General features: G+C 41.1%; 1 protein-coding gene and 2 non-coding genes across 3 annotated transcripts in view; all 3 read left to right on the top strand.

Annotated features, from left to right (window-relative positions):
* SF3B3 (splicing factor 3b subunit 3) overlaps positions 1-26,907 on the top strand; it is a 47,460-nt gene that overhangs the window by 12,296 nt on the left and 8,257 nt on the right. Inside the window, exons 7-17 of the mRNA XM_004704557.3 lie at positions 2,664-2,801; positions 4,415-4,518; positions 11,117-11,282; positions 13,322-13,417; positions 15,065-15,137; positions 19,704-19,855; positions 20,286-20,441; positions 21,986-22,141; positions 22,794-22,937; positions 24,259-24,381; positions 25,305-25,459. Coding sequence (XP_004704614.1) covers positions 2,664-2,801; positions 4,415-4,518; positions 11,117-11,282; positions 13,322-13,417; positions 15,065-15,137; positions 19,704-19,855; positions 20,286-20,441; positions 21,986-22,141; positions 22,794-22,937; positions 24,259-24,381; positions 25,305-25,459 — 1,463 coding nt within the window. The remainder of the gene's footprint in view (positions 1-2,663; positions 2,802-4,414; positions 4,519-11,116; positions 11,283-13,321; positions 13,418-15,064; positions 15,138-19,703; positions 19,856-20,285; positions 20,442-21,985; positions 22,142-22,793; positions 22,938-24,258; positions 24,382-25,304; positions 25,460-26,907) is intronic.
* On the top strand, positions 2,046-2,136 carry LOC115870765. Its single transcript, XR_004046897.1, has one exon. It is a non-coding gene; the product is annotated as a small nucleolar RNA SNORD111 (small nucleolar RNA).
* Positions 5,131-5,221, top strand: LOC115870763. Its single transcript, XR_004046895.1, has one exon. It is a non-coding gene; the product is annotated as a small nucleolar RNA SNORD111 (small nucleolar RNA).

Genomic DNA, 26,907 nt, shown 5'->3' with positions numbered 1-26,907 from the left:
TTTCCCTGTGGAGATATAAACAATACCCTCCCCTTGGGTGGGTTAGTGCCTCGTGCCACTGCTACCCATTTCCTTTTTTTTTCTTTCCCCCCCTCTGTTTTAGTTGGCCACCATATGTATCCCTGGATTTGGTCTGGCCCTACTACCTGAGCCTCACCCTAGGAATGCACAAACACACTTTTAAAAGGCTAAAGCATTTGAAAATAACTTGCACACAGTTTAAGAATCCGTTAATGTGTAGCCTCTGAGAACAGACATTTTCCCACATAGCAATACTACCAATATCATGCTTGAGAAATTTTAACATTTCGTATTTACTACCCTATTTCCCCGAAAGTAAGACACCCCTCAAAATAAGACCTACTTACAGTTTTGCCTCTTGCTGAAATATAAGGCATCCCCCGGAAAATAAGGCCCCCGAAGCTACCTTAACTCTGGACTCTGGACCGTGGCGGCGGGCACAGCTCACTGTTGGCTGCAGTGCAGTGCAGCTGGAGCAGACAGGAAGTGCGAGATCTCTCTATTTTTTTTTTTTGTGAGATCTCTTTTAATAAAACAATAAACAATAAATGTGTACTGTATTCTTCATGGAAAAATAAGACATCCCCTGAAAATAAGCTCTAGCACACCTTTAGGAGCAAAAATTAATTTAAGACACTTTTGTTTTCGGGGAAACAGGTTAATTTGTTACTCTCACAAATTTCCTCTAGGTCTGTTGTTATTTTAATTTAGAATCCACATAGTAGTTTATTTGGTTGTAATATTTTTAGTGTAATTTAGACTAATTCTTAATTGCTGCTTGCTAAATTGTAAATGACAAGGTTCCTTTCAAAGTACATTGTTTTTCAGGTGCACTTGAAGAGTCAGTGATGATTTTCATATACACTGTACCACAGACTGTTCATGCCATGGCTATATCCGGCTTCATGTTTTGGAAAGCATTATTATACAGGGGACGTTAGGGATCCAGAAGCTCTCAGTTGAAATGGACTCAGCAGCACTACTAACATTAGCTTCTCTAGCTGGTCATGGATTTGGATGACTTTTTGTGGTGGCTTGTTGATCTCTTTATTCTGAAGGTGTCTTCCTTTTGGGAAGTAATTTGAGATCTGTGAGGGTGATCTCTGAGGCTGTCCGAATAGCCCTTTCCTCAAAATCTTTATTCCCAGGGCTTTGGTGTCGATTGACTTAATCTAAATGAGTTATTACATTGGTGTTTGCAAATCCAGTATTTTAGAGCTTTTATGGTGATATTACGGTAACTATATTTGACAAAAAAATGAGTTACTACATTGGTGTTTGCAAATTAAGGGTTTTAGAGCTTTTATCATGATAGTAACGATATTTGAAAATTGGCTATAGTGACCTCATCAACCTTTAGCAGTTATCAGCACATTCCCAATGTTGTTTTATCTCTGCTTCTCTAGTCTCCCCTCCTACTGATTATATATGGTCCACTTAATAGTGAGTTACAGGCCTTGAGATTAAGGATTTTAAAATATATCTGATCTCATACATCTGTGGTTTTCAACCTGTGCGTCACTACCCCTTTGGGGATCCAACGACCCTGTAGTAAAATGACAGTTATGAAGTAGCAACCAAAATAGTTTTATGTTTGGGGGGGTCACCACAACATGAGGAGCTATATTAAGGGTCGCGACATGAGGGAGGTTGAGAACCACTGCAGTACATGGTATCTGAGTGAGATTCTGTGAGTCTTAGAAAACCTAAGGAGAAATTTGCCAAGTTAAGTGCGTCAAGGTGTGGATAGACATTTGGTTTGGTTGACTAGATGTTTTATTGATCACCTACCTCTGCCAGACAATGAACTTGGTTTGGGGATACAAAGAAATTAAAGTTCAAGTTTCACCCTCAAAGTGCTTATTTAGTGAGAGAAGTACAAAATGTTGAAATCTCTTTTCTTAAAAAGTTCAAAACCTTAGTCAAGACCTTTTTGGGGATCCAGGAAGTTGATGAAGAATAGGAATGGACTGATGATGAATAGTTATGGGGGAGTGTAGTGGTTGTATGTGAATGTTTATTCACCGCCTGAAATGATGATTCTTCAAATTTCATGTCTCTTCTCTGATATGTTTCTCTGAAGATACATTTCGCCATACTGATCTGATCAGGCTATAGAGTGGAATTGTGGCCAGTGGGGGCACACAGGCTTCGCTACATCCTTTGAGCAGAAAAGAATTTCTAACTACAGGCCTTAGAGATATCACGAGTTCAGTTCCAGAACACGCCAGTATAGCTAATATTGCAATAAATTGTGTCGCGTGCTATTTTGTTTGCTTGTTTTCTAGTACATATAAAATGATGTTTAAACCATACTATTATACATTAAGTGTGCAGTGGCATTTTGGAAAAATTTTAAAATACTGTGAGAATTGCCAAAATAGGACACAAATATGAAGTGAGTAGATACTGCTGGAAAAATGGCACCTATAGACTTGTTTGATGTAGGGTTGCCACAAAGTTCTGATTGATAAGAAATGCAGTGCCCGTGAAGTTCAGTAAAGCAAAGTGTGCCTGTGCAGGGTTCCTGCTTAGGCTGGCAGGCTGGGCTGCGTCAAAGCTCCTACAGAGAAGCTTCAGGGTCTCCAAATAGGAAATACCCATTTCTAATTTCTAAGATGTTTTTGTGTTTGACCTTTTAGAACGACCTGGATGACCCTGAGAGAGGAATGATTTTTGTCTGCTCTGCCACCCATAAGACCAAATCAATGTTCTTCTTTTTAGCCCAAACTGAGCAGGGAGATATCTTCAAGATCACTTTGGAGACAGATGAAGATATGGTAAGCAAAGCATAGATAACTCAACCTTACTGCCATCAAGTTGATTCTGACTCACAGCGATCCTATAAGGCAGAGTAGAAGTGCTCCTTAGATATTCTGAGACTATAAATATTTAGGACTGCAAACAGCCTTATTCTTTTTTAAGTTTATATAAACTTCCAAATATTTTAATACATATATTTACATAAATTTTTCTATGAATATATGCTGCTTACACCAATCAGCTCACATCTGTATGTTTCAGGTTTTCTGTGCCTCGCTTTGCAATCTTTTTTAAAAAAAATCATTTTATTAGGGGCTCATACAACTCTTATCACAATCCATGCTTATATCAATTGTGTAAAACACATTTGTATATTCATTGCCCTCATCATTCTCAAAACATTTGCTCTCCACCTAAGCCCCCGGCATCAGCTCCTCATTTTTTCCCTTCCCTCCCCGCTTCCCCAGACAGCCTTATTTTTCTCTAATGGAGCAGCCGGTGGGTTTGAACTGCTTAACCTATTAACATCACCAGTGAATGGATGAAGTGGAGGAAATGAAAAAAAAATTTTTTGTTATGGCTAATCTAGCTCGGTAAAATTCTTAAAATTTTGTCTTAACATTATAATTATTTTGATGATAATTGTGTGTACTTTTCAGGCTTACAAAGCAGTTTGACACACAACTTTTCCTTATAGCCATTGTCTTGACAGGTCAGTTAAGCCTTTATAAGTTAATTATGGAAACAGTGTGATAAGATGGTTGGCAAAGATGTTAAAGCTTTGTAGATTTTCTTCTGGTTCGCAGGTTTATTTTGGTCTCATGCTGTCATTTTAAGAGACCAAGTATTGCTACTTTCTAATGATTATATTCAGGTGATGGGAGTTGATTTGAGTAGCCAGAGAAAGCTTTCTATGCCTACTGAACTGTGCTAATGTACATGATCTATTTACTTCTTTTGTCTTATGGAGGAGGTCCCTGAACACCTAGGCAATTTCTTAGACAACTCTTTAGCTAAGGGGTCTGCAAGCTGTTTTTTTAATTAAAAAGGCAAATAGTAGATCCTTTCTGTTTTCTCTGTCTCAACTCCGCCACGGTAGCACAGTCGCAGCCAAGGGCAGGAAGTCAGCCGATAGGCGTGCTGGGTTTGCTGACCCTGGGTTTAGAGGGTGGAGTTTCCCCGGTTGTGAAAGGGTTTGACAGGCTCTGCTGTTAACAGACGTTGCAGGTTCAGGTCTACACACAAAGGTCCTTTGGAATGTAGGCCTTTGTTAACCAGTTCACCTAATGGGGCATGGTGCTACTCTGATAACAAGGTTGCCATGTACAAATCCAAGGCCACGGAAGTCCTCAGGTCCCACGCCCCATTATACACACACTACTGCCCCCCATCCTCATACACTCACTGGTTGGATTACTCCCTGCCACCAGTCTGCCGGTTCACTGCAACTTTGTAAGATAGGGTAGAGCTGCCTGTGGGTTTCAGAGTCAGCCTCTTTAAGGGCATAGAAAACCTTGTCTTTTTCACGTCCTGGTGGGATTACATACTAATTACGTTATTTTTTTAGTATATGTGCTGCCCAAGCGAGCACTAATTACATTATTTTTTCTTTCTTTCTCCCACCCCCCAGGTTACTGAAATCCGACTCAAGTATTTTGATACCGTGCCTGTTGCTGCTGCCATGTGTGTGCTTAAAACTGGCTTCCTCTTTGTGGCATCAGAATTTGGAAACCAGTGAGTAATCTTTTTATTACCATAATTCACCCTGGTGATTGTAAAAATTGGTGAGAGGTCTGACTTTAGGACCAGACTTTTTTTTTTAATTAAATAATCATTTTATTAGGGGCTTATACATCGCATCATAATATGTACATACGTCATTTGTGTCTAGCACATTAGTACATATGTTGACTTCATCATTCTTACATCACCCGCTTTCCACTTGAGCCCTTGGTGCCATCTCATTTTTCCCCTGCTCCCCCCGAACCCCTGATAATTTATAAATTATTTTATCATATCTTACCCCATCCAACGTCTCCCTCACCCACTTCTCCGCTTTCTGTCCCCCAGGGGAGGCCGCATGTAGACCTTAGGACCAGACTTTTTAATAACCTCTTGGCGGTTTTGAAACATTCTTTCTCTTCATTTACTTCAGTGGTTTAACCCTGTGGTTGGCCATGTAAATTGCTTTAGAAGTGGTCTCTTTCCTGTGCTGAATATTTACCTGAATATATTTTGAAGGGCTTCTTTTTAAACCTAAGTTCTTTAAATACCTCAGTTGAACAAGTCTAAAACTGAATAGTTTGGGTGGAGTGTTATGGAGTGTAGTATGCAAATATTTATTCATAGCCTGAAATGATGATTCTTCAAATTTCATGTCTCTTCTCTGACATGTTTCTCTGGAGATAATTCTTGCCTTACTGATCTGATCAGGCTGTAGCATGGAATTGTGGCCTATGAGTACTAGCACCTGCCTACCCTTATCAGCAATTGTGTTAGTCTGGGTAGGCTAGAGAAAAAAATTCATAGACACTCATTTTTTATAAGATAGAGTTTTATGTGTAAGGTAAGTGTACATTAAGAAAGCATCCCAACCCAGTGCTGTCCATGTCCATATGTCCGACATCGATCGATAAAGTCCTCCTCAATCTCTCAAAACATGCAGTGACGCGCCGAATGCAGCAGGAAAGCCCTATCAGTGAGTGTGTAAGCATCTCAGTGCTGGTAGGGGTCTCCACTCTTCTCCAGCACCCAGGGCTGCATCAGGGTAGGTCCGTGTGGCTTCTCCTCAGGGATGTCTCACAGGAAATGAGCCTTGCCAGCTGAGACAGAGAACTAGGTAAGGCAGTTGCACCCTGGTCCGACCATCAGAGAGCAAGAGACAAGACAGGTGAGGCTTACAGAGCCATTTATCTCCTCCCCTTCAATCAATCTCATGTGTTTATTGACCAGGTTTGCACAATAAACCTTAACTATCACAATCTTTCTAAACTCTCATGTTCTTATAATGACTGTCAGTCCATTTCTAGCCACTCAGATGTTACAGATCCTTCTATTTGTGTTGTCCTCCACCACTTTCAAGTACTGAGGGTTTTCCTCCCCCTTTTCTGGATCCCGTTTTATGTAGGGCTAGTATGACCTAGTAGACATTTAAAAATGTTACTAGTGTGTCTGTCTGACCATCTATAATTTCATCAGTCAGGAGGAAAATCTAAATCAATAGTCTAAGGGGTATAGCTGGTGAGTTCAAAGTATCTGCCTTGTGGTTAACAGCCTAACTTGTGGGGAGCAGCCTCCACAACCAAATGGGTCCTAAGAGGCAGTTGTGTAATTGGAGGGTAATTAAAGAAACAACAGATAAAGCATGCAAGGGCTCACCGCTTTCATGCAAACCAGAATCAGAGTGTGGAAATGTATTCTCTTTATAGGCTTTCTCTTAATGTTGGACATGCATGCCATGTCATACACATATTTAACGGGAGGGGCTTGTATTAGAGGCATACATGTAACATGAAGGGGACGAGCTAGGGGGCACACATGCAACAGGAAGGGGACATATTAGGGACATACACAAGGCAGGAAGGCACATACATAACAAGATGGGTGGGTTTTAGAGTTAAGATGGCTTAACCTTGATCATCTCTTAGCTGGCTTGACCTTCAGTGTTCTAGAGCTCTTCTCCAGGGGAGCAATCTGATCCTTATCAGAAGGGAGTGGGCTGTACTTAGGGTGGGGCGGTCTGATCCCTCATGATGGCAGATATCCTTTAACCTTCAAGCATATAGTAGCCACTGTGCTTGCAAGCTGCATCTTAAAATAGGCATTATTACTGGGGACATCGTGGGGGTTGACTTTTACTTTGGAGAATGTGACTGGGATGCGGCCTTCCTCCATCAGAATCTGCCTGCCAGACTCCTGAAATATGAGTGTAGAGAATTTGTCCACAGGCACACTTCACTCATAATCCATTATATCCTCAGGGTTCCTTTTAAGACCATTAAATAGTGTAAATTAATTATTTTACAACGTCTTGCTTTTCTGTTGAGATTTTGCCAGTATCTACTGCTGTCTGTACAAACCTCCAATGCTCATTTACTCAGAATTAAAGTGAGGGTAATGGCTGGGATTGAGTGGTTGTCTTTTATTTTTGCCCTGACGCCCTCTACTGGACTGTCAACCAAGTTGAGCTTTTTCCTTTTTGTGAATACGTATTTGTTTTCCCTACATTACCTCATTTGTATATTTCTCCTTACTATGGTGTATATCTATATTGTCGCACTTCTTAATATGTTGCCTTTTATTACTTATAATTATTTTCTTCAATTTTTCATTTTTTATATACAAGGGATTTCTGTTAAACAAAAGTTATAAAATCCACACAAAACAAAATGATGCATTTCTTCCATGCATATAGGTAACTATTCTTTGCCAATGTGTGTATGTAAGTAGTTATAAAAAACTACAATCATGCATTATACCATTTTGTGATTGGTTTTATTTTATACAGTGAATATTACCCTTTTTTACATGAGTATTTTCTGTACTGAAAAACATCTGTAGTACTTTTTAAAAGCGTTAATGTAAAAAAAAAACAAAACAAAAAAAAAGCGTTAATGTTCATGTAATATTAGTTATATTTATAGGTAGCTATTTACTTAGATAGCTTTTATTTATTTTCCATTGACTTCTCTAAGGATCTATTACTTTAATAAAAGTTTGTTCTGATTTAAGCTTTTTTTTTTTTCCTTTTCCGTTTTTGGATTTTTTAATCATTTTTTTTCTTTTTTTTTCCTTTTTTAACATTTTATTAGGGGCTCATACAACTGTTATCCCAATCCATACACACATCAATTGTGTAAAGCGCATTTGTACATCGTTTCTCAAAACATTTTCTCTCTATTTAAACCCCCGACATTAGGTCCTCACTTTTCCCCTCCCCCCTCCCGCATGAGCCCTTGATAGTTTATAAATGGGTATTTTGTCTGATTTAAGCTTTTATAGCAGTGTAGGTGCTGTTGTCTCTGGATGTTGTGTTAGTCCCGATAGACTAGAGAAACCAGTCCCAGGAGACTTATATGTATAGGAAAGAGCTTTATATTAAAGAGCAATTGTATATTTAAGAAAACAGCCCAGTCCAGATCAAGTCTATAAGTCCAATATTAGCCCATATGTCCGATACTGGTTCATAAATTCCACTTCAAACTCAAATTCAGCACATGCAATGATGCTGAATGCAGGAAGATCACAGGCCAATGGGTGGAAAGTCTAGGGAAGCATATCCGGGGCTTTGACTGCCATCCGTGTGACTCCATGTGTCAACAGGAAGGTGTAACAGAGAGTGTGTCCCACCTCCAGAGAGGAAGAGAGGAAAACTCCCAGAATCCTCATGAGATAAAAAAGATAGGTTTTTTTAAATTTGCCAAGCATTATGTCTTGTGTATTGAAATTGGATTTTTTTAAATTTGCCAAACATTGTGTCTTCTGAATTGCTTAAACACTTCTATGCCCATTTTTTTCTAACCCTCCACCCTCTGCCATCTAGTCAATTTTAATTCAATTACTCAATAGAACCAAGTAGAACTGCCCCTTTGGGTTTCTGAGGCTGTAAATCTTTAAAACCTGCTTGTTTTACTTATACCCTACCACCTAAACCTCTCGGAACTATTTTGAAACAAATCCCAGATACCATAGTTTATTGCTACATCTAAAAACCCAGTACATATCAATTATCCAGCCAGTAATCCAATATCTCCATAGTCTTAATATTTTTAAGCTGATTTGTCAAATCAGGATCTCAACAAGGCACACACATTTGCGTTTGAGTTCAGCAGTCTGGGTTCTCATGGCTGCATGTTTTATTTTATGCGTGTTGTCCTCTAATGGTGGCGATTTAGGCTGTTTGCACTTCTTGTGCTAGGATAAGTAATGAATATCCTCGTAGGCGCTTCTTTGTCCTTGCTCAACAAAGTTGTGAAAAAGAAATGGGATGTATTTCTGTACATCCCACCAGCTGTGCTCCAGAAAGGTGGCATTAGGTTGCATTCCCACGGCAAGTACATGAGCATTTTTACTCTCGTGACATGGCAAAGGGCAAATGAAATTATCTTAAAAATTAGTGAGATAGACAGCAGTTCAGGGAATAGAAAGATGGACGCAGGGTTTGAATATGCCTATGACAGTAAAAAATGCCAGAGGTCTGGAAATGTGTAGCGAGGTTGCAGGCTTCTTCATAATTGCGTGCTCCTCAGGAGGGGTTAATAAGCTGTCTTTGTAAAGCTGCAACTAGAAGCAGCCACTACAGGCATACGTGCTACATTATCTTCTTGCTCATGCAATTGTAGTATCGTTGCTAATGTATACATCCTGATTTTCTGATAAATTGGCTGGATGGGCTTACGAATACTGCAGAATCATTTAGTTCTGGGGAGGAATGTAGTGAATTTCTCTTTGGAGTGCTTATCTATTAGACATTGCTCTAAATACTTTCTTTGATTAGTTTAGGTTCCCCAGAAAGGAGAGCGTAGAATAAGTACTTAGGCTTAGGTAGATTATTGGGTAACAGTTGCAGTAATAAATAGAGGAGTTGAGGGATCATGGGGAGAGAGCCTGAAGAAAATGCTTTGTTTATGGGAAACAAAGTACTTGAGTTCTATCAGCCCTACTGAGAGGCTACAGAAGGCCTCAGATTTGTCCACCCGAAGGTAGGAACCCACAGACCCATAGCTCCTTTGTCCCCTTAATAAACAGTTAACTTGCTGCACTTTCTTCTGTTTAGGTAATGTCCCACGAGGTAGGAATAAGTCTTAAAGCATAGAGAGTACAAAGTACCCATGAGATGCCCATGACAGTGAGATGAATTGAGCCCTTGTCCAATTACTCCTTGTTGTTGAAGTTGGAGAGGCGAATGAGCTCTGATTTGGGGCATCAGAATAACTAATTTTAATCCTTATAACAACCTATCTCTAGCAAGCAGAGTGTGTTCCAGGCACTATTAATACATACTGTTCTTTAAGAGACAGTGCCATTATTTATACTTTAGGAAACTGGGTCACAGCATTTAAGAAATTTGAGATCACATAATTAGGTCTAAATTATACCCAGACAATTTAGGTCCAAAGCCCTTGCTTTTGTGACATCATCGTCATTTGGGGAACATCTTTATTAAGATGGAGCCCAGGCAAGCTTTCCTGTGATAGAGCTAGTAAGCGGAATCCAATGTATAAAGAAAGTAGTACATATGATGGTTTAGTTGGCTACCATTTATTGAGTACTTTAGAGTGTTTTACACAAGGACTTTTAGTCATTTTATCCTTCCAAAATGTACATGAAGTAGTATGCATAGTGCTGGGTATTGGAGGCCTGGTTTATTGCTTAAATGATGCACCTGAATAGAGATTAGGTGTTTTTATTTTAATTGACCTGCTTCCCAAAAACTCATATATTGCTTAAGTTGGTATGCTGATTATCAGTTTATGATCTGATCTTGTTGGAGATTATTTACAAATTGCTTTCTGTTTGTGATTTGCTTTTCAGTCAAGCCACTAAGCAGAGAGCATGAGTGGAAAAAGGCTAATTGATTTTGTTAGTTGCAGAGATAGTTGGATCTATTTGTTTGGGGGGTAATATTATAATGTCATTATTTTTGTAGTCTTTGCTTATCTTTGATTACCTTATTTTGCACACACTGCTTACTAGGTACCAGACACTGTCTTAAGTATTTGACCTGTTTCAACTAATTAATACTATGGGAAGGTATCATTATTTCTAGTTTATTAGGAGGCAAGTAAGATATATAGGTTAACTGATGAGTCTAAAGATCAGTGGCTAGTTAAGGGGCAAAGGTGGGATTTGAACCCAAGCTTGTCTAGACCAAGAAGCAGTACATTTAGCAACTGTGATGCTAATCCTTCCACTGTATGTTGCACTGTTTGAATATACAGTATTCATCGTTTCTTCATTTTTGTTCTTAAAAGGAGCCCTGGTGTCAATATGAGTTAGATGTTGGGCTTCTAACCTGCCAAGTTGGTGGTTTACACCCATCAACCGCTTTGTAGAAGAAAGATAGGGCTTACTGAACTCCTACTAAAGATTTAGTCTTTGGCAACTCTGAATAGGTCACTGTGAGTCGGGAATCAACTCGGTGGCAGTGGGATTTAGTACTTTAAAAAAAGGAGAAATTCCAACTCAGAAGGAAAGATTTATACCATAGTTGCTAGTTCGAAACTGTGTTATAATTCAGATTAAATATTTGTATATTTGTAATATGCTTTATGAGCATTATGTTGGTATCAAATGTCTTCAGAATGTTTTGACTTAAATTCTTTCTCGGCAGTTACTTGTATCAAATCGCACATCTTGGAGACGATGATGAAGAGCCTGAGTTTTCATCTGCTATGCCTCTGGAAGAGGGAGACACATTCTTCTTCCAGCCAAGACCACTCAAAAACCTTGTTCTGGTGGATGAACTGGACAGCCTCTCTCCCATTCTGTTTTGCCAGGTTTGGACCTTTCTACTAATTACACATTGAGTAGTGCTAACTGCTTTTGAATTTAAAACTTAATGACATTAACATTTTCTTCTCCCAGTTGAAATCTGGTTTATTAAATTGTTAGCATGTTTGTGAACTTTCCAGAGTATAATGATGAAACAACTAGTGTTTAGAAGTTTGGCAGCTAAAAACTGTTGCATAAGTCCTTAAACTTCTTTAAATTATAAAGCTCCTCTTTAATGTAAAAAATTAACATGTAGAAGGTGAAAGCTTGAGCGTTTGAACTTTTCATTGAGGCCGTTGATAGTAACTTCCTGTGACTGCTTCTGGTCATTTTCTCTGTGTCCTTAAGCATATATTATGTTTGTGTGGTATCTTTAATATAAATCATTCAGTACGTACACTGAGTACTTTCCTGAAATTGGCCTCGTATTCCTATCTATAGCTGTATTTCTTTCATTTTAACACTCCACCCTTCTTTCAAATACTTCAGACGCACTGGGATCCGTCAGTAACTTTTTAGTCACTTCCTTGAGGAGGATCCTTAGGTGGCACAGGATGAAGATTGTATATCAGTCGTGTCCTCTAGGGACTTCTCCCTGGCATGCGCCCTGGATTGCTGGGGCTGCAGTCATTACTGGGACCACTCTGTCTAGTTGTTCACTCTTCTGAGGGAACAGGTGCTTGTTCACTGTGCTCAGGAAATGAGTCACTGTTCAGATACCCGCTGGGATCACTAACCAGTCTAACATGAATTGTTTTCATTCTTCCTTTCTCGGAACGGGGTTTTTGCCCTGAGAGCAGTAGGAAAAAGTATGAGTAATTCCTTTATTTGATTATAGTGGATTCCTCTCATTAGTACAATTTGAGGAAATAATTAGGTTAATAATTTGTATCTCAAGAACTAAAGGGTAGGCACATATTAACTTTGGTGCAGGGGAAGAGTTAGCAAAATTAATAGGCAGTTGATTGTACTGTAAAGCAGGTAGTTGTCAGCTTAAGGACTAATACGTGGTTTCCCTGGTTTGGGGATTGGCCAGCTACATCAGGGGAGTATCTGTAGATAACCTCAATAGGGCAATTGTAGTCAATTTTTAGTTAATCAATAGGTCTAAAAACATGGTGAAGTATGGTGATGCGTTATTTAATGTCCCCGATTCTGTGCAGTAGGACATTGTGTGGATACCATATTATGTATAGTCTCTAGATTATGAATAAGTTCTGTTTCTAAATCTGTCCCTTTAAAAAAAAATCATTGGGGGTTCATACAGCTCTTATCACAATCCATACATATATCCATTGTGTCAAGCACATCTGTACATATGTTGCCATCATCATTTTCAAACATTTTCTTACTACTTGAGCCCTTGGTATCAGCTCTTTTTTCACCCTTCCCTCCCCCGCCCTCTAAATCTGTCTTAAGTTGAATTTGTAGGTAGATCTACATTAATAGGTACAGGTTGCAGCTAACATCAATTAGTCTGATGTTTATCATAATACATAATGTACTTTTCTATACAAGGAAAACATTAAGCACTTCCAGTTACATTAAAGCATCTTTCAGATAATAATACAATAATTTGATGCATATCTCAAAGTAATACCTGTTTGTTATTGTGAATCATTGTATGTACCTCAAAATTTGAACGTAGCTATAGGTTTTATGGATGTAGGGACCATGTATATGTATGTGGTTGATTGCTTACCAAGGGGGCATTATATAGTGCATGACTAATATGGGTAAATGCTACTTAGATGTACCTTCAAACTTCAAAGTGCTCTGACTAAATGTGGAGTCTGCTGGTGACAAAGACAAACAATAGGTAATAGTAAGGGCCCCAGTGGTGTGGTAGTTCTGAGTTGGGCTGTTACCCCAAGATCAGCTGTTCTAACCCACCAACTGCTTCTGAAGGAAATATGCACCTCTCTGGTCTTGCAAAGATTTACAGCTTCAACGATAGGTTCAATAAACTAAGGGTTTGACCCGTGAGGATAGAGTTAGGTGTGAAAAACAGCACATGTAGACATTTTTTCCCTTTCTCCTGCAGATAGCTGACCTGGCCAATGAAGACACTCCACAGTTGTATGTGGCTTGTGGTAGAGGACCTCGGTCATCCCTGCGAGTCTTGAGACATGGACTTGAGGTAAGACTGGAATGTCCACGTCAGCTCCCTAGTTTAGGGAAAGCATTGAGAAGGCAGCCTGTGGCTCTGATACATTTTATGTTTCTCGGAAGGAAAAATTCTTTTGTTACTCCTCTATATAAGTTCTTGACACTTTGAGTTTTATAGTTTTAATTCTTATATTTAGGAAATTGTTCATCTTGAGTTAACTTTTATATATGTTACAAGGTATGGATCCATCAGCATTTGTTAGAAACTTTTCCCCTCATTGAGTGAACTTGATTGACATCTTTTGTGAAAGTCATTTGACCATAGATGGTTTGTTTCTGGACTCTATATATCAACTCTTAGTGTCAGGACAGCATTGTTCTGATTACATTTTGAAATCTGTGAGTCCTTTTACTTTGTTTTAGTAGATTTTCTTGTCTGTTTGGGATCCCTTGAAATTTTATATGAACTTGAGGGATGGCTTTTCCATTTTTTGAGGGGGGGGGATTTGTTGAAATCTTTATAGGAGTTTGCATTGAAGCTTTAGATCATTTTGGGTAGTATAGATGTTAACTGTATTAAATAAATTTAATAATAAAATTTAATTTTAAAATTAAAGATGAATTAAATAGATGTTTTATCTTGTAGTAGTTTTATATTTGCTGAAAAGTTAACAAAGTGCACATATGCCCAGGACCCAATATTCTCTTTTTTTGTCTTAAATATTTTGTTCACCCTGGTATTAGAGGGATTATATAATCTAAAGACCACGAGAGTCTAATAAGAAAAACAAACATTTTCTCAAATTACCTTGTGGCTAGGTGCCCCAAGAGATGATGACATAATTCTTTGGGAGTTTTAGAAAGTGGGATACCTTGCTGTTCACCAAGAAGATACAGGAACATTTTTTCTAAAGGTGCAGCATTTAATGAATGAAATTGATTTAATGGCAGTTAAATTGACCCATAAAGTGAAATAGAATTTGGATGTGGAAACTAGGAAAAGAGAGTGGTAACTTAAGAGTGCCTATTTCTTACCCACATGCTTACTCTTCTGCCCAAAGGAGAGACGTACATGTTTGACTATAAAAACGGTTCCCCCCAAAAAACCAACTGTACCACACAAGTATTTCATGACTTCTCACTAAAAAAGTTAGTCTCAGAAAGCCACAGGGTAGTTCTATCTTTTTCTGTAGAGTCTCTATGAGTTGAAATCTACTTGATGGCAAGGAGTTTTTTTGTTTTTATGATGGGCAGTTCTTCAAAGCATAATGCTGAAGGCAGTTAGTTTGTACTAGTTAAGCTATTGTTTAGTTTTAAGATTACTTCAGGAGGTATTTTTGTTTTGAGGTTTAAAGATTCTCTCAGGTCAATGGCTCCAGGAAGTATGGAGTCTGTGAATATTTAAAATGTCATTCTGTAGTCTTTCACCTTTGATCAAGATTTTTCTATGGAGTTTGTGATCAAAATGTTCAGTCATGGTAGCTGGACAGCATCCATTTCTTGTGGTCATGGGGCAAAGGAAGCAATTGCTCATGGAGGCACTTGACCAAAGAATCCCTTTCCATTAATTCAGAATACAATCTTAGCACTGCTTTGGGGGCTTCTTTTTTGGGGGGAGTGTTATAAGTAAACAGCTGTCTTCCATGCTCATTGTATTTATGACTTTTTCTCCTGCCAGGTGTCGGAAATGGCCGTTTCTGAGCTACCTGGTAACCCTAATGCTGTGTGGACAGTGCGTCGGCACATTGAAGGTAGGCAGTCCATTCTCCGCAGTTAGCATAGGGATCTGTGAGCCATTGGCAGAGAAGGCTGCGTTCATAGTATTTCTGTGTCCCTTTCATCTGGTACTGTTTACTGCTACACAGTGCTTTTGGGTCTTTCAGTCATGGTACTCTCACTTCATTTTGTATGGCTGGCTGAGGAAGCTCTGGAAGCTAATCAGATCAGTGTGTATATATATATATATATATATGTCAGTGTCATAGAGCTGTGGTACACGATGTCCTTTGGCTTTGCACTGGTCTTTGGAGCACTGATCCCATCTCTTACAAGACGTATGATGTGAGGGAAAGCTGCTACTCAGTTTTTTAACGTATGTTCTTTATTGTACCAAAACCAATGTAGTAGGCAAACTCAAGGTGTTTTTTAGATATTGGTATGCAGAGGTTTGGTACCAACCGATGGTTATTAACTATTCCAGGGGAATAGTTGAGCTGAAAGAAAGTAGAGATTGATTGAATGGAATACAAATTTTGGAGTCAGGAAGATGGGAAGGAGGAGGAAAGGGAATCTGAGTTTCTAGTTAAAACCGGTCGCCTCATTCTTAAACATTTAATGTGGAAACGTATTGTGGTGCAAGCAGAGAAGTCTTAACGACATTCACATAGCAGTCTCATATAAGTAGAACTCGGTTTTTGTTTTCCCTGTGGGTCACTCTGTGACTGGGGTCATTTCTGTTCCCGGAAGCCCATTTTCCTTTTGTTCCCTCAGGAATGTGAGACTGGTGAGTAATACCACCCTGGCCAGCTTACAAAGCCTTGTGGATAAATTCTCTGCCTTTTTACTGAAATGTCGATGTTCCGGCTGTGTGGAACATTTTTAAGGGAACTGGGAGAGCTGTAGGAGGGAAGCTTTCTTTTAGCGGGATGCACGTGTTGGGGGCTTGTTTTCATGTAGACAGGAATACAATCTGAGTTGCATAAAAAGAGAAAAGCACAAGTAAATAGGGTGGGCTCATTTTATCTGAGACCTTGGTACATATGAAAACTTTTAGTTAATTCATATGGAAATGTTTTCTAAATTCCACAGCGAACCTAGTCATTGATTGTTGCCAGTAGGTTGTCAGCTTCTTGATACAATAAATCTTATAAACATACTCTTTGAATTAGAAAGATCTCTGGCATAACCCAAAATGTCTTTTGTATAATATGGTATACATGCTTTTTCTTTTTCAATAAACATGATTTTAAAATAGATTAGGTATAAGTCTAATTTTTAAGAAGATTGAAATGGTGACTGACTCACAGAGAGTGCCATACCTGAAGAGACCACACCTACTTACTAAGGCTGAACGCTCAGGCTCTTAAATCTAGTGCAGTGTTCATTTTGAGTAGTATCTTAAGTCCTGCTGGCTTTTCAGAATTAGTTCTGTTTTCTTGTTCTGCAGTTGTTGGAGTGCCTGGATCCCTTTCCTCTTGGTACTTGCCATCCCACAAGGAAGGCTCGTATCTTTGCACTATTCTTTGCACTATGATGAGAGGCTCGAGTATGTTGCCAGAAGGGGTGAGAGGGAGAGCATGTGGATATACCTTTGAGAATCACAGAAGGCCTTTTGGAAGCGATGCTAGACAGTATGCTGCATGATGGAATTTATACTTGAAATGTTTTTTTCCCCCATTAAATGTCAAGGTCTTTAAAAAGAATAATGATAAACTATATTTTTGAAAAAGATAATTTGGCCAGCTATCCACAAAACCAGGTCAGGATCTCTGCTAATTCCTTTTCCAGATACAGTTGAGTGAATCTCTCTTCTGCTCTTCTGTCCACACATGCAGCCGTCTTCCAGGCAAAATACTAACGTTGGCTGGTACTTGGTGATGCATACTACCAATACCAAGCCTTTTTTTCTCTTCCACAGGTGGCTGGTGAAGGTGCTGATCACCACAGGTGTGTACTTACTGCTAGGATCTACCTTGGGGTCTTGTAGTGTACTCAGGGAGAGGGTAGCTGCAGTTGGGTATCCACGTGCACTGTAATGATGCACCCATCTGCCTGTATATTACATGGTTTGAGACAGACATCAGCTTCCCTTAACGAGCTCCCACAGAACTTGAAAAATGATGACCTCTTTGTCTAAGTTGTAGCTAGAAAACCCTAGCTTCATGCTTTACCTTAGAGCTATCCCAACTATAAACTATCAGTTCTAGAGAAAACTTTTATGTATATTTAGGAGTGGGCTAAGACGAGACAGCGTCCTGAGAGAGAGTGAAGAACTAGAGGCTTAAATCATCGGATGGTCTCTCGTATAACTCCGGTGGGAGCTGCTTATGGAGCCTTAGTGTGCTTCAGCAGTGCTACCTCCCCCCACCCCCACCCCCACCCCCCGAAAACAGTTCTTAGTCAATTCACCGACACTTGGTTTTACACTGAAATCCAACTTTTAACCTATAACTTTCTCGGGATGTAAAGCCAACTAATTTGCTGCCAGTCCTTTTAGCCATAGATGGGAGTGGAGGCAGCTACAGTGTGCTCAGTATTCACAGGAATTGTGAGTGTTTTGTGAGAATCTGTGATGGAAAACAGCTTTCAGACACCTCCTTTTTGGAATTTACCAGCAAGAGTGGGACTCTGTTTGAATCCACTGGCCATTTCTTTTCCTTTAGGCCAAATAATATGTGGTCTTAGCAAGGGGACAAGAACCCAGGCAGCCGGCCTCCCCCGCCCTCATTCTGTTACGTGGAAGTCAGTGCACTGGTCTGTTCTGGAGGCCTCTCTTCCCATGTCCCGAGGTAGACAGCAATCAGAGCCCTTTATCATGTCCTTTGACACAGCTTTTAAGCACTGGGTTCCAATAATGACAGTGTGGGAAAGGATACAATGTTCATGTAATGATGAACATTGTGCAATTTTTGTCTGCCAGAATTTCTAGTAAGTCACTGAAGTTGGAGTCACATTCGAAACACACGTATTAAAAGATAAAAGACATTTGTTTCAGGAACAGCCATGTCCTTATTTATATTTTATGAACTGAACTTTTTCTTTAAACATTAAAAGAACCAAGTAAGTATCAGCACATGTATTATTAACTGGAACAAAAGTTTCCACAATCTCCTAATTTAAAATATTATGACCCCTGAGATTGATTTTCTGTCCCACTGTTAGGTTGGAACACTACTATGGGCTGCATCAGTGAATCAGCCACCTGACCCCTCCTTCCAATAAAGAGCACAGATTTGACTCTATTAAGCTAGAAACCATGTTCAGCTCCACCACATTAGGAGACATCAAAATTAAATGTGGGTTGGGTGGGCCAGGGACTCAGCCAAAGAGAGGGTCCTGAAGCTTCTGCTGAGGGTGATGCATCCCTCCCGTTTAGTACCTTGGCTGCTTTTCTCTTCCCTGACTTACCATATTTGGTGATCAGGAAGGGAGAATGGGGAGTAGATCAGAAAATTCCAGTGTAGACAATAGAACAATGTCAGCGGCAACATGTTTTTAATCAGCAATTGCTGAGCTTTGTGCTTATAGCCGGGGACACAGATAGGAAGGAGAAGCTTGTATAGGAAAGGAATGCTCTTTAAAGCTATGTGAAATTTGTACGAGGAACTTGGGCTTGCCTTATACTTCATTTTCTCTGACCTTGAGAACCTCATTAGTTCTCAAGTTATGTTTCATTAACTGAAACATTAAATGAAACAAGTAATGTTTCATTAACCGAAAAGCAGATTTTAACGGGATTGCTCATGTCCACTGGGTGGCTGTGTTTTTAAATAGTGGGGAAACTAAAGAGGTCAAGGGCCGACAATATAAACAACTGTTGCCTCCACCCCCCCACTTCCTGGATAAGTCAACATTCTCCGTTTCCAACCCTAGAATGGCGTGTCTCACAGAGGCCTAAGTAGTCTGTTTCTTTCATTGGAGCCTCTGCGCCCTCGGGAAGGAGCTCGGGATCTTTCCTGGTTAAGAATAGTTTTTGTTTTTAAGAGTAAAGTTTGATTAGTAACTCTCAATTAAGTGAATTCTGTCTTCAGTATAAAGAATGCTGGTGGCTTACTGGTTAACGTCTCAGCTGCTGACTGGAGGGCTAGTGCTTTGAATCCACCCGGCAGCTCCACAGGACAGAGGCTTGGCACCCTGCTCTCATCAAGATGACCGTTTAGAAAACCCTAGGAGGTCATTCTCCTCTGTCCCATGAGGTTGCTGTGAGTCTCAATTGTAACTTTATAGCACCCAAAAGCAACAGTAGCTTTAATAAACTAAGGTTATATTTAAAATGTCCTTATTCGTGTGACTCCCATGCCATGCTCTCCTTATTTCTCTAGCAAAGTCTCAAAAAATATTAATTTCAGAGGTATTTGAGATGTGTATATGTAATTAACATATATTTGGATGTGTTTACATGAGCAAAATATCTGAAGGGTATCAGAGCTCTCACTTATCTTTTGGTTCATGCTGTGCTGTTTGCACATGACTGTGTGTGATGACTACACACAGGAGTTTCTTGCAAGGTTTCTCGGTGAAAGCTCTTACTGCTGAACTGACCATTTGGCTTTGTAACACCTAGCTAACCACCTCCTGTCGTCTCTGCCTTTTTCCAGATGAGTTTGATGCCTACATCATCGTGTCTTTCGTGAATGCCACCCTTGTGTTGTCCATTGGAGAGACTGTAGAAGAAGTGACTGATTCTGGGTTCCTTGGCACCACCCCCACCTTATCCTGTTCCTTGTTAGGAGATGATGCCCTGGTGCAGGTGAGGAGTGTCGGCGCTTGAGTGCCTGCTCAGTTTACTTGGTCCTTATGAAATAAGAAGTACGAAACAGGTTTTTTAACATTAAAAATTCAGTCTTTCAGATTTTAAATCACTGAAACAACAACCGTCCAGCTGCTTTCAGGGAGGGGCATCTAGTGGGAACATCCAGGAAGCTGATTGAAGAATTTTTGGCACTTAACATCTGCTTTCTACCATTGCCATGCTTGTTACAGAAACACCTTGTTCCTGCTTTCATCTGTTAAAAAAAATTTTGTTAATGAATTTTGGATTTTCTTCAAGGAGACTTTGCAAAACAAATTTTTTTTAAGTTGACTTGCTTGGAACCATATTAACTGTTTTCGCCACTGACCCAACTGGTGCCTAAGCCTGGCTCTGAAGGGAGGCTCATTCCTTCCATTATTAACTTTAGGTCTATCCAGATGGTATCCGGCACATACGAGCAGATAAGAGAGTCAATGAGTGGAAGACTCCTGGCAAGAAAACGATTGTGAAATGTGCAGTGAACCAGCGGCAAGTGGTGATCGCCCTGACAGGAGGAGAGCTGGTCTACTTTGAGATGGATCCCGTATGTGTTTTAACATTCACCGGGGCTTCTTATGGGGACAAGAGATAGACCATACCCAGTGTGAATGGGGGGGTGGTGGTGGTGCCTGGAGCGAAGACCCGATGCCCATCTGTAGACCGTTGGACATCCCCTCATAGAGGGCTCACAGAAAAGGGATGAGCTAGTCAAGGTGCATTATAGCACCAATGAAACACACAACTTTCCTCTAGTTCTTTGGTGCATCCTCCCCCCCACCCCCACTGTCATGAATTTAATTCTACCTTACAAATTGGATTAGACCAGAGCATGAGAGAAGAGACACCAGGAGATTAGGGGAGGGTTGAGGGAGAGAGGGCACTACTCAAAATGAGCAATGGAAAAGTAGGTGAGGGGCGACAGAGGACTATGTAAGATATAAAAATAATAATTTATAGCTTATCAAGGGTTCGTAAGGGAGGGCAGGAGCGGGAGAGAGGGAGAAGAAAAGGGAGCCAATATTGGGCTCAAGTGGAAAGAGAATGCTTTGAAAATGATGGCGGCATATGTGCAAATGTGCTTGACACACTGGATGAATGTATAGATTGTGATAAAAGATGTAAGAGCCCCCAATAAAAGTATTTCATAAAAGTTTTTAAAAACCTATGGAGGCGTAATGTAAGATACAATAATAATTTAGAAATTATCAGGGGTGCATGGGGGAGAGGGGAGGAGGAAGCGAGGGGGAAGGGAAAAAAGGAAAATGAGCTGATTCCGGGAACCCAAGAGGAAAGCGAATTTTGGGAATAATGAGGGCAACAAATGTATAGATGTGCTTTACACAATTGATCTATGTATTGTGATGAATTGTATGAGCCCCCAAAAATTGATTAAAAAAAAAACAACCTGTGGGGGCTGTATTCTTACCTCTTGTCCTTCACAGGTTACTTTTCTACTTAATGTTTGGCATAGATAAATTTCTGCAGTATGACTCCATTTTAGAAGTGGATCGTACGTAATTATCTAGTGTTTGTCACGTCCCTTGCATGGTTGTCCTGTGGAAACTAAAATGTCTATGTTGAACTGTATTTTTGAGAGTGCTTTGCCCTTAGCCCTCATATTTTCCTTTACTCATAATATTCGCAAGAACAGATAAACTGTTAAATACTTCAATTTTCTAAGAACAAGCTTGGCTTGTCAAGTTTGTGGAGAAAGAAAATGACCAAAAGTGGCTTGGTCCTTTTGTTAATGGGTTGCCTTCCTTGGTGAGAAACTTGGGTGTGTATTGAGAGGGTGGGAGAAAGCTGAGAGGAACTTGCACAGGGGGAAGGTCAGAGAAAAAGATGGTGTTTATTTCAGCCGGTAAGATGTCTTCTGGTTGACTAGGATGAATTAAAAACATTTCTCTGCTCAGTCTTCTTTTAAGGGAAAAAAACCCCATCAACCTATTGAGGATGAGGTGACGGTTTACCAAGCCGAGCGGCAGTTTTACGTTCACTGGTTCATACACATTTTGTTGTTTGCGGCTACGTATGTGTGTGTGCATCTTGGCTTGCTTCACTGGACTCTCTGTCTTCCTACTCTTGTAGTCTGGACAGCTGAATGAGTACACAGAGCGGAAAGAGATGTCAGCAGACGTGGTGTGCATGAGCCTGGCCAATGTGCCCCCCGGAGAGCAGCGGTCTCGATTCCTGGCTGTGGGGCTGGTGGACAACACTGTCCGAATCATCTCCCTGGACCCCTCGGTGAGTGTCTCCTCAGCTTCCTAGATGTTCCCCCCAGATGCCCCTCCCTGAAAGCAGCTGGACTGGACCAGGATAGCACATCTGTCTCTGCTGACCCCCTACAGTAGGGGGCTTCCTTGTTTCAGAGTGCTGCCGATCTCAGGCTTTGTGATGCTTTGTAAAAAGGCTCAAGCCTTTTCTCCCTTTTATAGTTTAAAGCAAAACCAAAATATTTGTGTATAAAAGAAACTTAATTAAGACTTTAGATGATTTTGGGGGATGGGGGGACGTCGTTATTTACTTTTGCCAGTATCTGCTGTCCCCAAAATCTTCCCCAGTGCTTCCTTTGAAAGGCACCATGTATACCAGGGCTCAACAGTGACCCTGTGGAACACAGTGGTACTGTCACTTCACGTATTCCAGGCGCTCATCTTCTCCCATGGGAATGCTGGTGAGTTCCAAGCTGCTCACTCGCTGTACTTCGCCTCTGTGCCACTTGGGCGCCTTGGAAGCCAGCCACCTCCGTAACTCACAACTCTTAGAATGCACTCCGTAGACTTTCACTGTCCATAAGAAAGTTCCTCACCTCTAGAGGTAACTTTCCTTTGGGTTTGTTTTCCTCCCATATTGGTCATTGCTCATGTTCTTAGCATTTCCTCTCTCTGCCCTTTAGGACTGTTTGCAGCCTCTGAGCATGCAGGCTCTCCCAGCCCAGCCGGAATCCTTGTGCATCGTGGAGATGGGTGGGACTGAGAAGCAGGATGAGCTGGGTGAGAGGGGCTCTATTGGTTTCCTCTACCTGAATATTGGGCTACAGGTAAGAAGAGGTCTAGACGCTCCCAGACCTTCTGTAGGTTTTCTGCTCTCCTTCATTTCGATGTTTGGGTGGAGGCCTTTCCTAGGCCTGTGGCTCCAGGTGCCTGCTGTATGAAAAGTCAGCGTTGCTGATCTCTCTTCTACCTCCTCTTGCCCCACCCGAACAAAGGTGGTGGACTCGGTGGCCCTCTAGTCACAGGCCTGGCACATGCTTTCTCAAGTCTTCATAGACTGGCTCAGAATTAGCTGAGGACCTCAAGGGTTACCCGCGGTCCCCCATATGTTGCATACCAAGCCCAGGGGGACCCTAAATCAGATTTGCCTCAACTTTCTCCTTTGGAGCGGCTGGGAGCTTGGTCCTCCAGCCTTGTGATTCGCAGCCCCGTGCTTACCCAGTGCCACCAGGGCTCCACACTTTTCTAGTAGGTGCACAAGCAGGCGACTTGGTTTTACTCAATGTCCAAAGTGCCCCTGGTGTGTGTTTTCATGCTACACCCTGAAATAGCACACTGCAGTTTGGGAGGGCGTGGGGTGGAGGGCAAGAATAGCAGGCATTGTTACACATTATTGTTTAGGGGTTCTTTTTCTTCTGAGTTTAATTAACTAGGTTCCTTTCTAAAGACAGATTTTGCTGTATCATCTCTTTGCTTACTATGAAATACAGTTTATGCACCAAGACAATAAATTACTCATTTCTTTTTTAGTTAGTACCATAGCAACGGACAGTTGTGACATTTGGAGGGGTGGAGTTGTGTGTGTGTGTTAAGTACTATTATGAATGAACTCAGGCCTTTTTGTGTATTTGCTTCAGACTATTGTAGCTTCATTCCTGGATCCCTATGTAGCCCGATTTTAGGTTTTAGACCCGTGTGATTCTCTCTCCCACCCCCAGTAAAGTTGCACTGTTGTCCTTTGGTCATCACTTCACCGCCTTCGTGGCTTCCTTGCCTTGTGGCACAAGGTCTTTTCCACACCTGGACCTCTCTCCTCATGCCTGAATTAGCCTTTTCTCTAAGAAGTCGTGCTTCTCTTAGTAGATACAGAGTCTAGCATGTACTTTTAAAAATTCTTAGAAAAATTCTAATATGTTTTCTTGACACTCTTCAATGAGCTGTTCACTGTTTAAAAAGTTAAGGATACAGGACCAAACAAGTGCTTTCACTTGGCTATTTGAATAAATGCCTGTCAGATTTCATTGGAGTTTTCTTCTAACCTCTAAGGCTCTATCCTTCCAGCTGCTTTGAGTTAAATCAGAAGTTTGTCGCCTGATTGGTGAGATGAACCCCTGTCTTAAGTAGTGACTGTAACTCTCTCCTACTCAGAACGGTGTGCTGCTGAGAACTGTTCTGGACCCTGTCACTGGTGATCTCTCTGACACTCGAACCAGATACCTGGGGTCCCGCCCTGTGAAGCTGTTCCGAGTCCGGATGCAAGGCCAGGAGGCGGTAAGGAAACGGGGGAGTCTGTTTTGGTATTGTGCTGCCTAAGAAAAATCCTCTAGGAATAAGCTTATAGCCTTCACTTGCCCGGCCAACTTCTAGCAGGTTTGACATCTGCTTTGTCTTTATTTATTTGTGCGTGCATGCGTGTGAATTCATACCCTTTAAACTAGAGCTTCCTAACGGGGGGCTCCCACAGCACCATGCCGTAAATTGCTTGTGTGTTTGTGAGGGTATTTGGTCCCTTTGGCTTTCCTGCTGGGCGAGTGGGCCTTGGATGGTTGGAAACCTTTGGTCGAGGGCACTCCTAGCCCTGTGAACTCTACTCATTGCCATTTTATCAGTTTATTGTCGTGGTTTGTTATATAACGTGAAGGAGGTTGGGGCATCCTGTGTCCTTTGTTTTCACAGGGGTGTTGAGTTTTCATGTTGTCCCAGTGCATGTCAGCACAACTGCCAAGAAGGGCTTTCACTGCCTGTGTTTCAGAGGCGGACGGCCAAGCCTCTCTTTGGAGGTGCCTCTAGATGGGCTCAAACCTCTGACATTTCAATTAACAACCAAATGTGTTTGCCATGGGCAACACCCAGGGATCCCTGTAGCCATGGTGCCTGCTGCTTGCACATGATCTCCTTTAGTCCTTGTAAGTGTCCAGCTTTGTGACTGTATTTCCATTTTACACGTGTGGAGGGAAGGTCAGGCTCAGAGGTTGAAAAGATTAGCCCAGGCCACATGACCAACAGTGGGCATGCTTTTTGGGAACACTAATCCTTTCTTCCCTAGGCATCTTTTTCTTTAGAGAGATCGTCTTTTAGGTGGCCAGAATTCTGTAGTGGGGCATCTTCTGGCCAGAATCTAAGGTTGAGGATGTAGGTCTGTATACGGTGTTTGTGTTCCCCTGAGCTTACCAAAGACTGCTTTCTTTCGTCAGGTATTAGCCATGTCAAGCCGGTCTTGGCTGAGCTATTCCTACCAGTCTCGCTTCCATCTCACACCCCTGTCCTACGAGACCCTGGAATTTGCATCTGGCTTCGCTTCTGAACAGTGTCCTGAGGGCATCGTGGCCATCTCCACAAACACCCTGAGGTGAGTGCCGATGTCTTTTTTGCCATGGGGTTATGCGGTGGTTCTGCCAGAGTAGGTGGTGAAGAGGTGGCAGAGAGCCGACACTTCATGGTCTTGGTGTGTTGTAATTGAAACTTTCATTTGGCTCCTGTTCAGGGATTGATGTGCCTGGAAGCCAAGTTTCGGTGGTTGGAGTTCTTGGTTCTATTTAGATTTCCAGGGCTAGGTTTTAAATAATTAGCAGTGCAGTCCAATCTTCTTGGAATCCAATATACTTATTTTCCAGAAAAAGGGTTGTACTCTGGTGAATTGGAATAAACTTTGGATCACTGATAACTTTTTCTCACTGCCTTATTAGCTGCAAGTCATTCAAGTCCTGGTGGTAACTTTTAGCTTTTCGCAGTTGGATTGTGGCCACTTCATAAATTAATCCAGGGTGCATAGCTTTCAATGTTTTTATGTCTTTCCCACGATCATTGGTCATTCTCTCCTAACCTTAAAGCATATTTGTGTACTGTAGATCCCAGCAAAATTGGTTATTTCTCTCTTCCTTAGCTCTGCACCTCCCCCAGCCAACTTCCCCCAAGGGCATCTTCACCTGTACTTACCACCCCTGCTGAGCCCGAGCCTCAGTGGCCCCCGTCCCTCACCTACTGTTTGTTTCGTGTGCTTGTGTTCCCTGGCAACTCAGAAGTTAGAGGTAGACAAGCTTACATTCTCCAGATGGTTTTCCTAGCAGCAGCGCGTTCTTTTTCCCAAATAATTTTTCAAGGAAGGTCTCTTTGGAACATAGTGGAAATCCTACTTCCTAGAGTACTTGCTGTCAGAACAGGTCACTTTCTCGGCATCGAGCCTTGTTCTATACAAGTTTCCATATAGACGTACCACAGGGTTTCAATAAATTCTTGGGGGGCCCGGGGAGAATGGAATTATTTCGCTTTTTCAAGCCCCTTGTACATTTTTGTTTATCTTGGCTATGTATCTTAAGAATGGAATTTCCAATCCATAGAGTAACTAACTATATTTTAGCTTTTTAAGGAGTGCCAGGCTTCTCCATAGCATTTACATTTTTACCTGCAGTGGATGGGGTTTGAGTGGACATACTTGTTTTTCATATACAATGGCAGGTACATTGCTTTACAGCATTTTCCTTTCCCTTCACACTTTATCTTGGAAATAATTCAGTAGAAGGACTAAATGGCCCTCTCTTTTATTTATTTTTTTCACCAGAGTGTCTGCTATATGTATGTACAAAAACTATGAAAATCTGTCTCATGGCTGGTTGTTTTACAGTGGTTAGCATATAACACCGCTGTGGTGGAAAGCCTGGTGCATCTCATTCCACATGTGTCTCAATAGCGGACGCATTTCGGAAGTGGGGTTGTTGGGACAAAGGGTACTTCCCTTTTGTTTGGCTGATTGCATATGCCTCCTTCCTTAGGGTTTCACTCAGCTATGAGCCTCTACAC

Source organism: Echinops telfairi, unplaced genomic scaffold (assembly GCF_000313985.2).
Source record: "Echinops telfairi isolate 266 unplaced genomic scaffold, ASM31398v2 ScPeMD7_2291;HRSCAF=2852, whole genome shotgun sequence".
NCBI classification, from domain to species: Eukaryota; Metazoa; Chordata; class Mammalia; order Afrosoricida; family Tenrecidae; genus Echinops; species Echinops telfairi.
The sequence above is the reverse complement of the archived record's forward strand: the minus strand, read 5'-3'. Positions and strand labels throughout refer to the sequence as shown.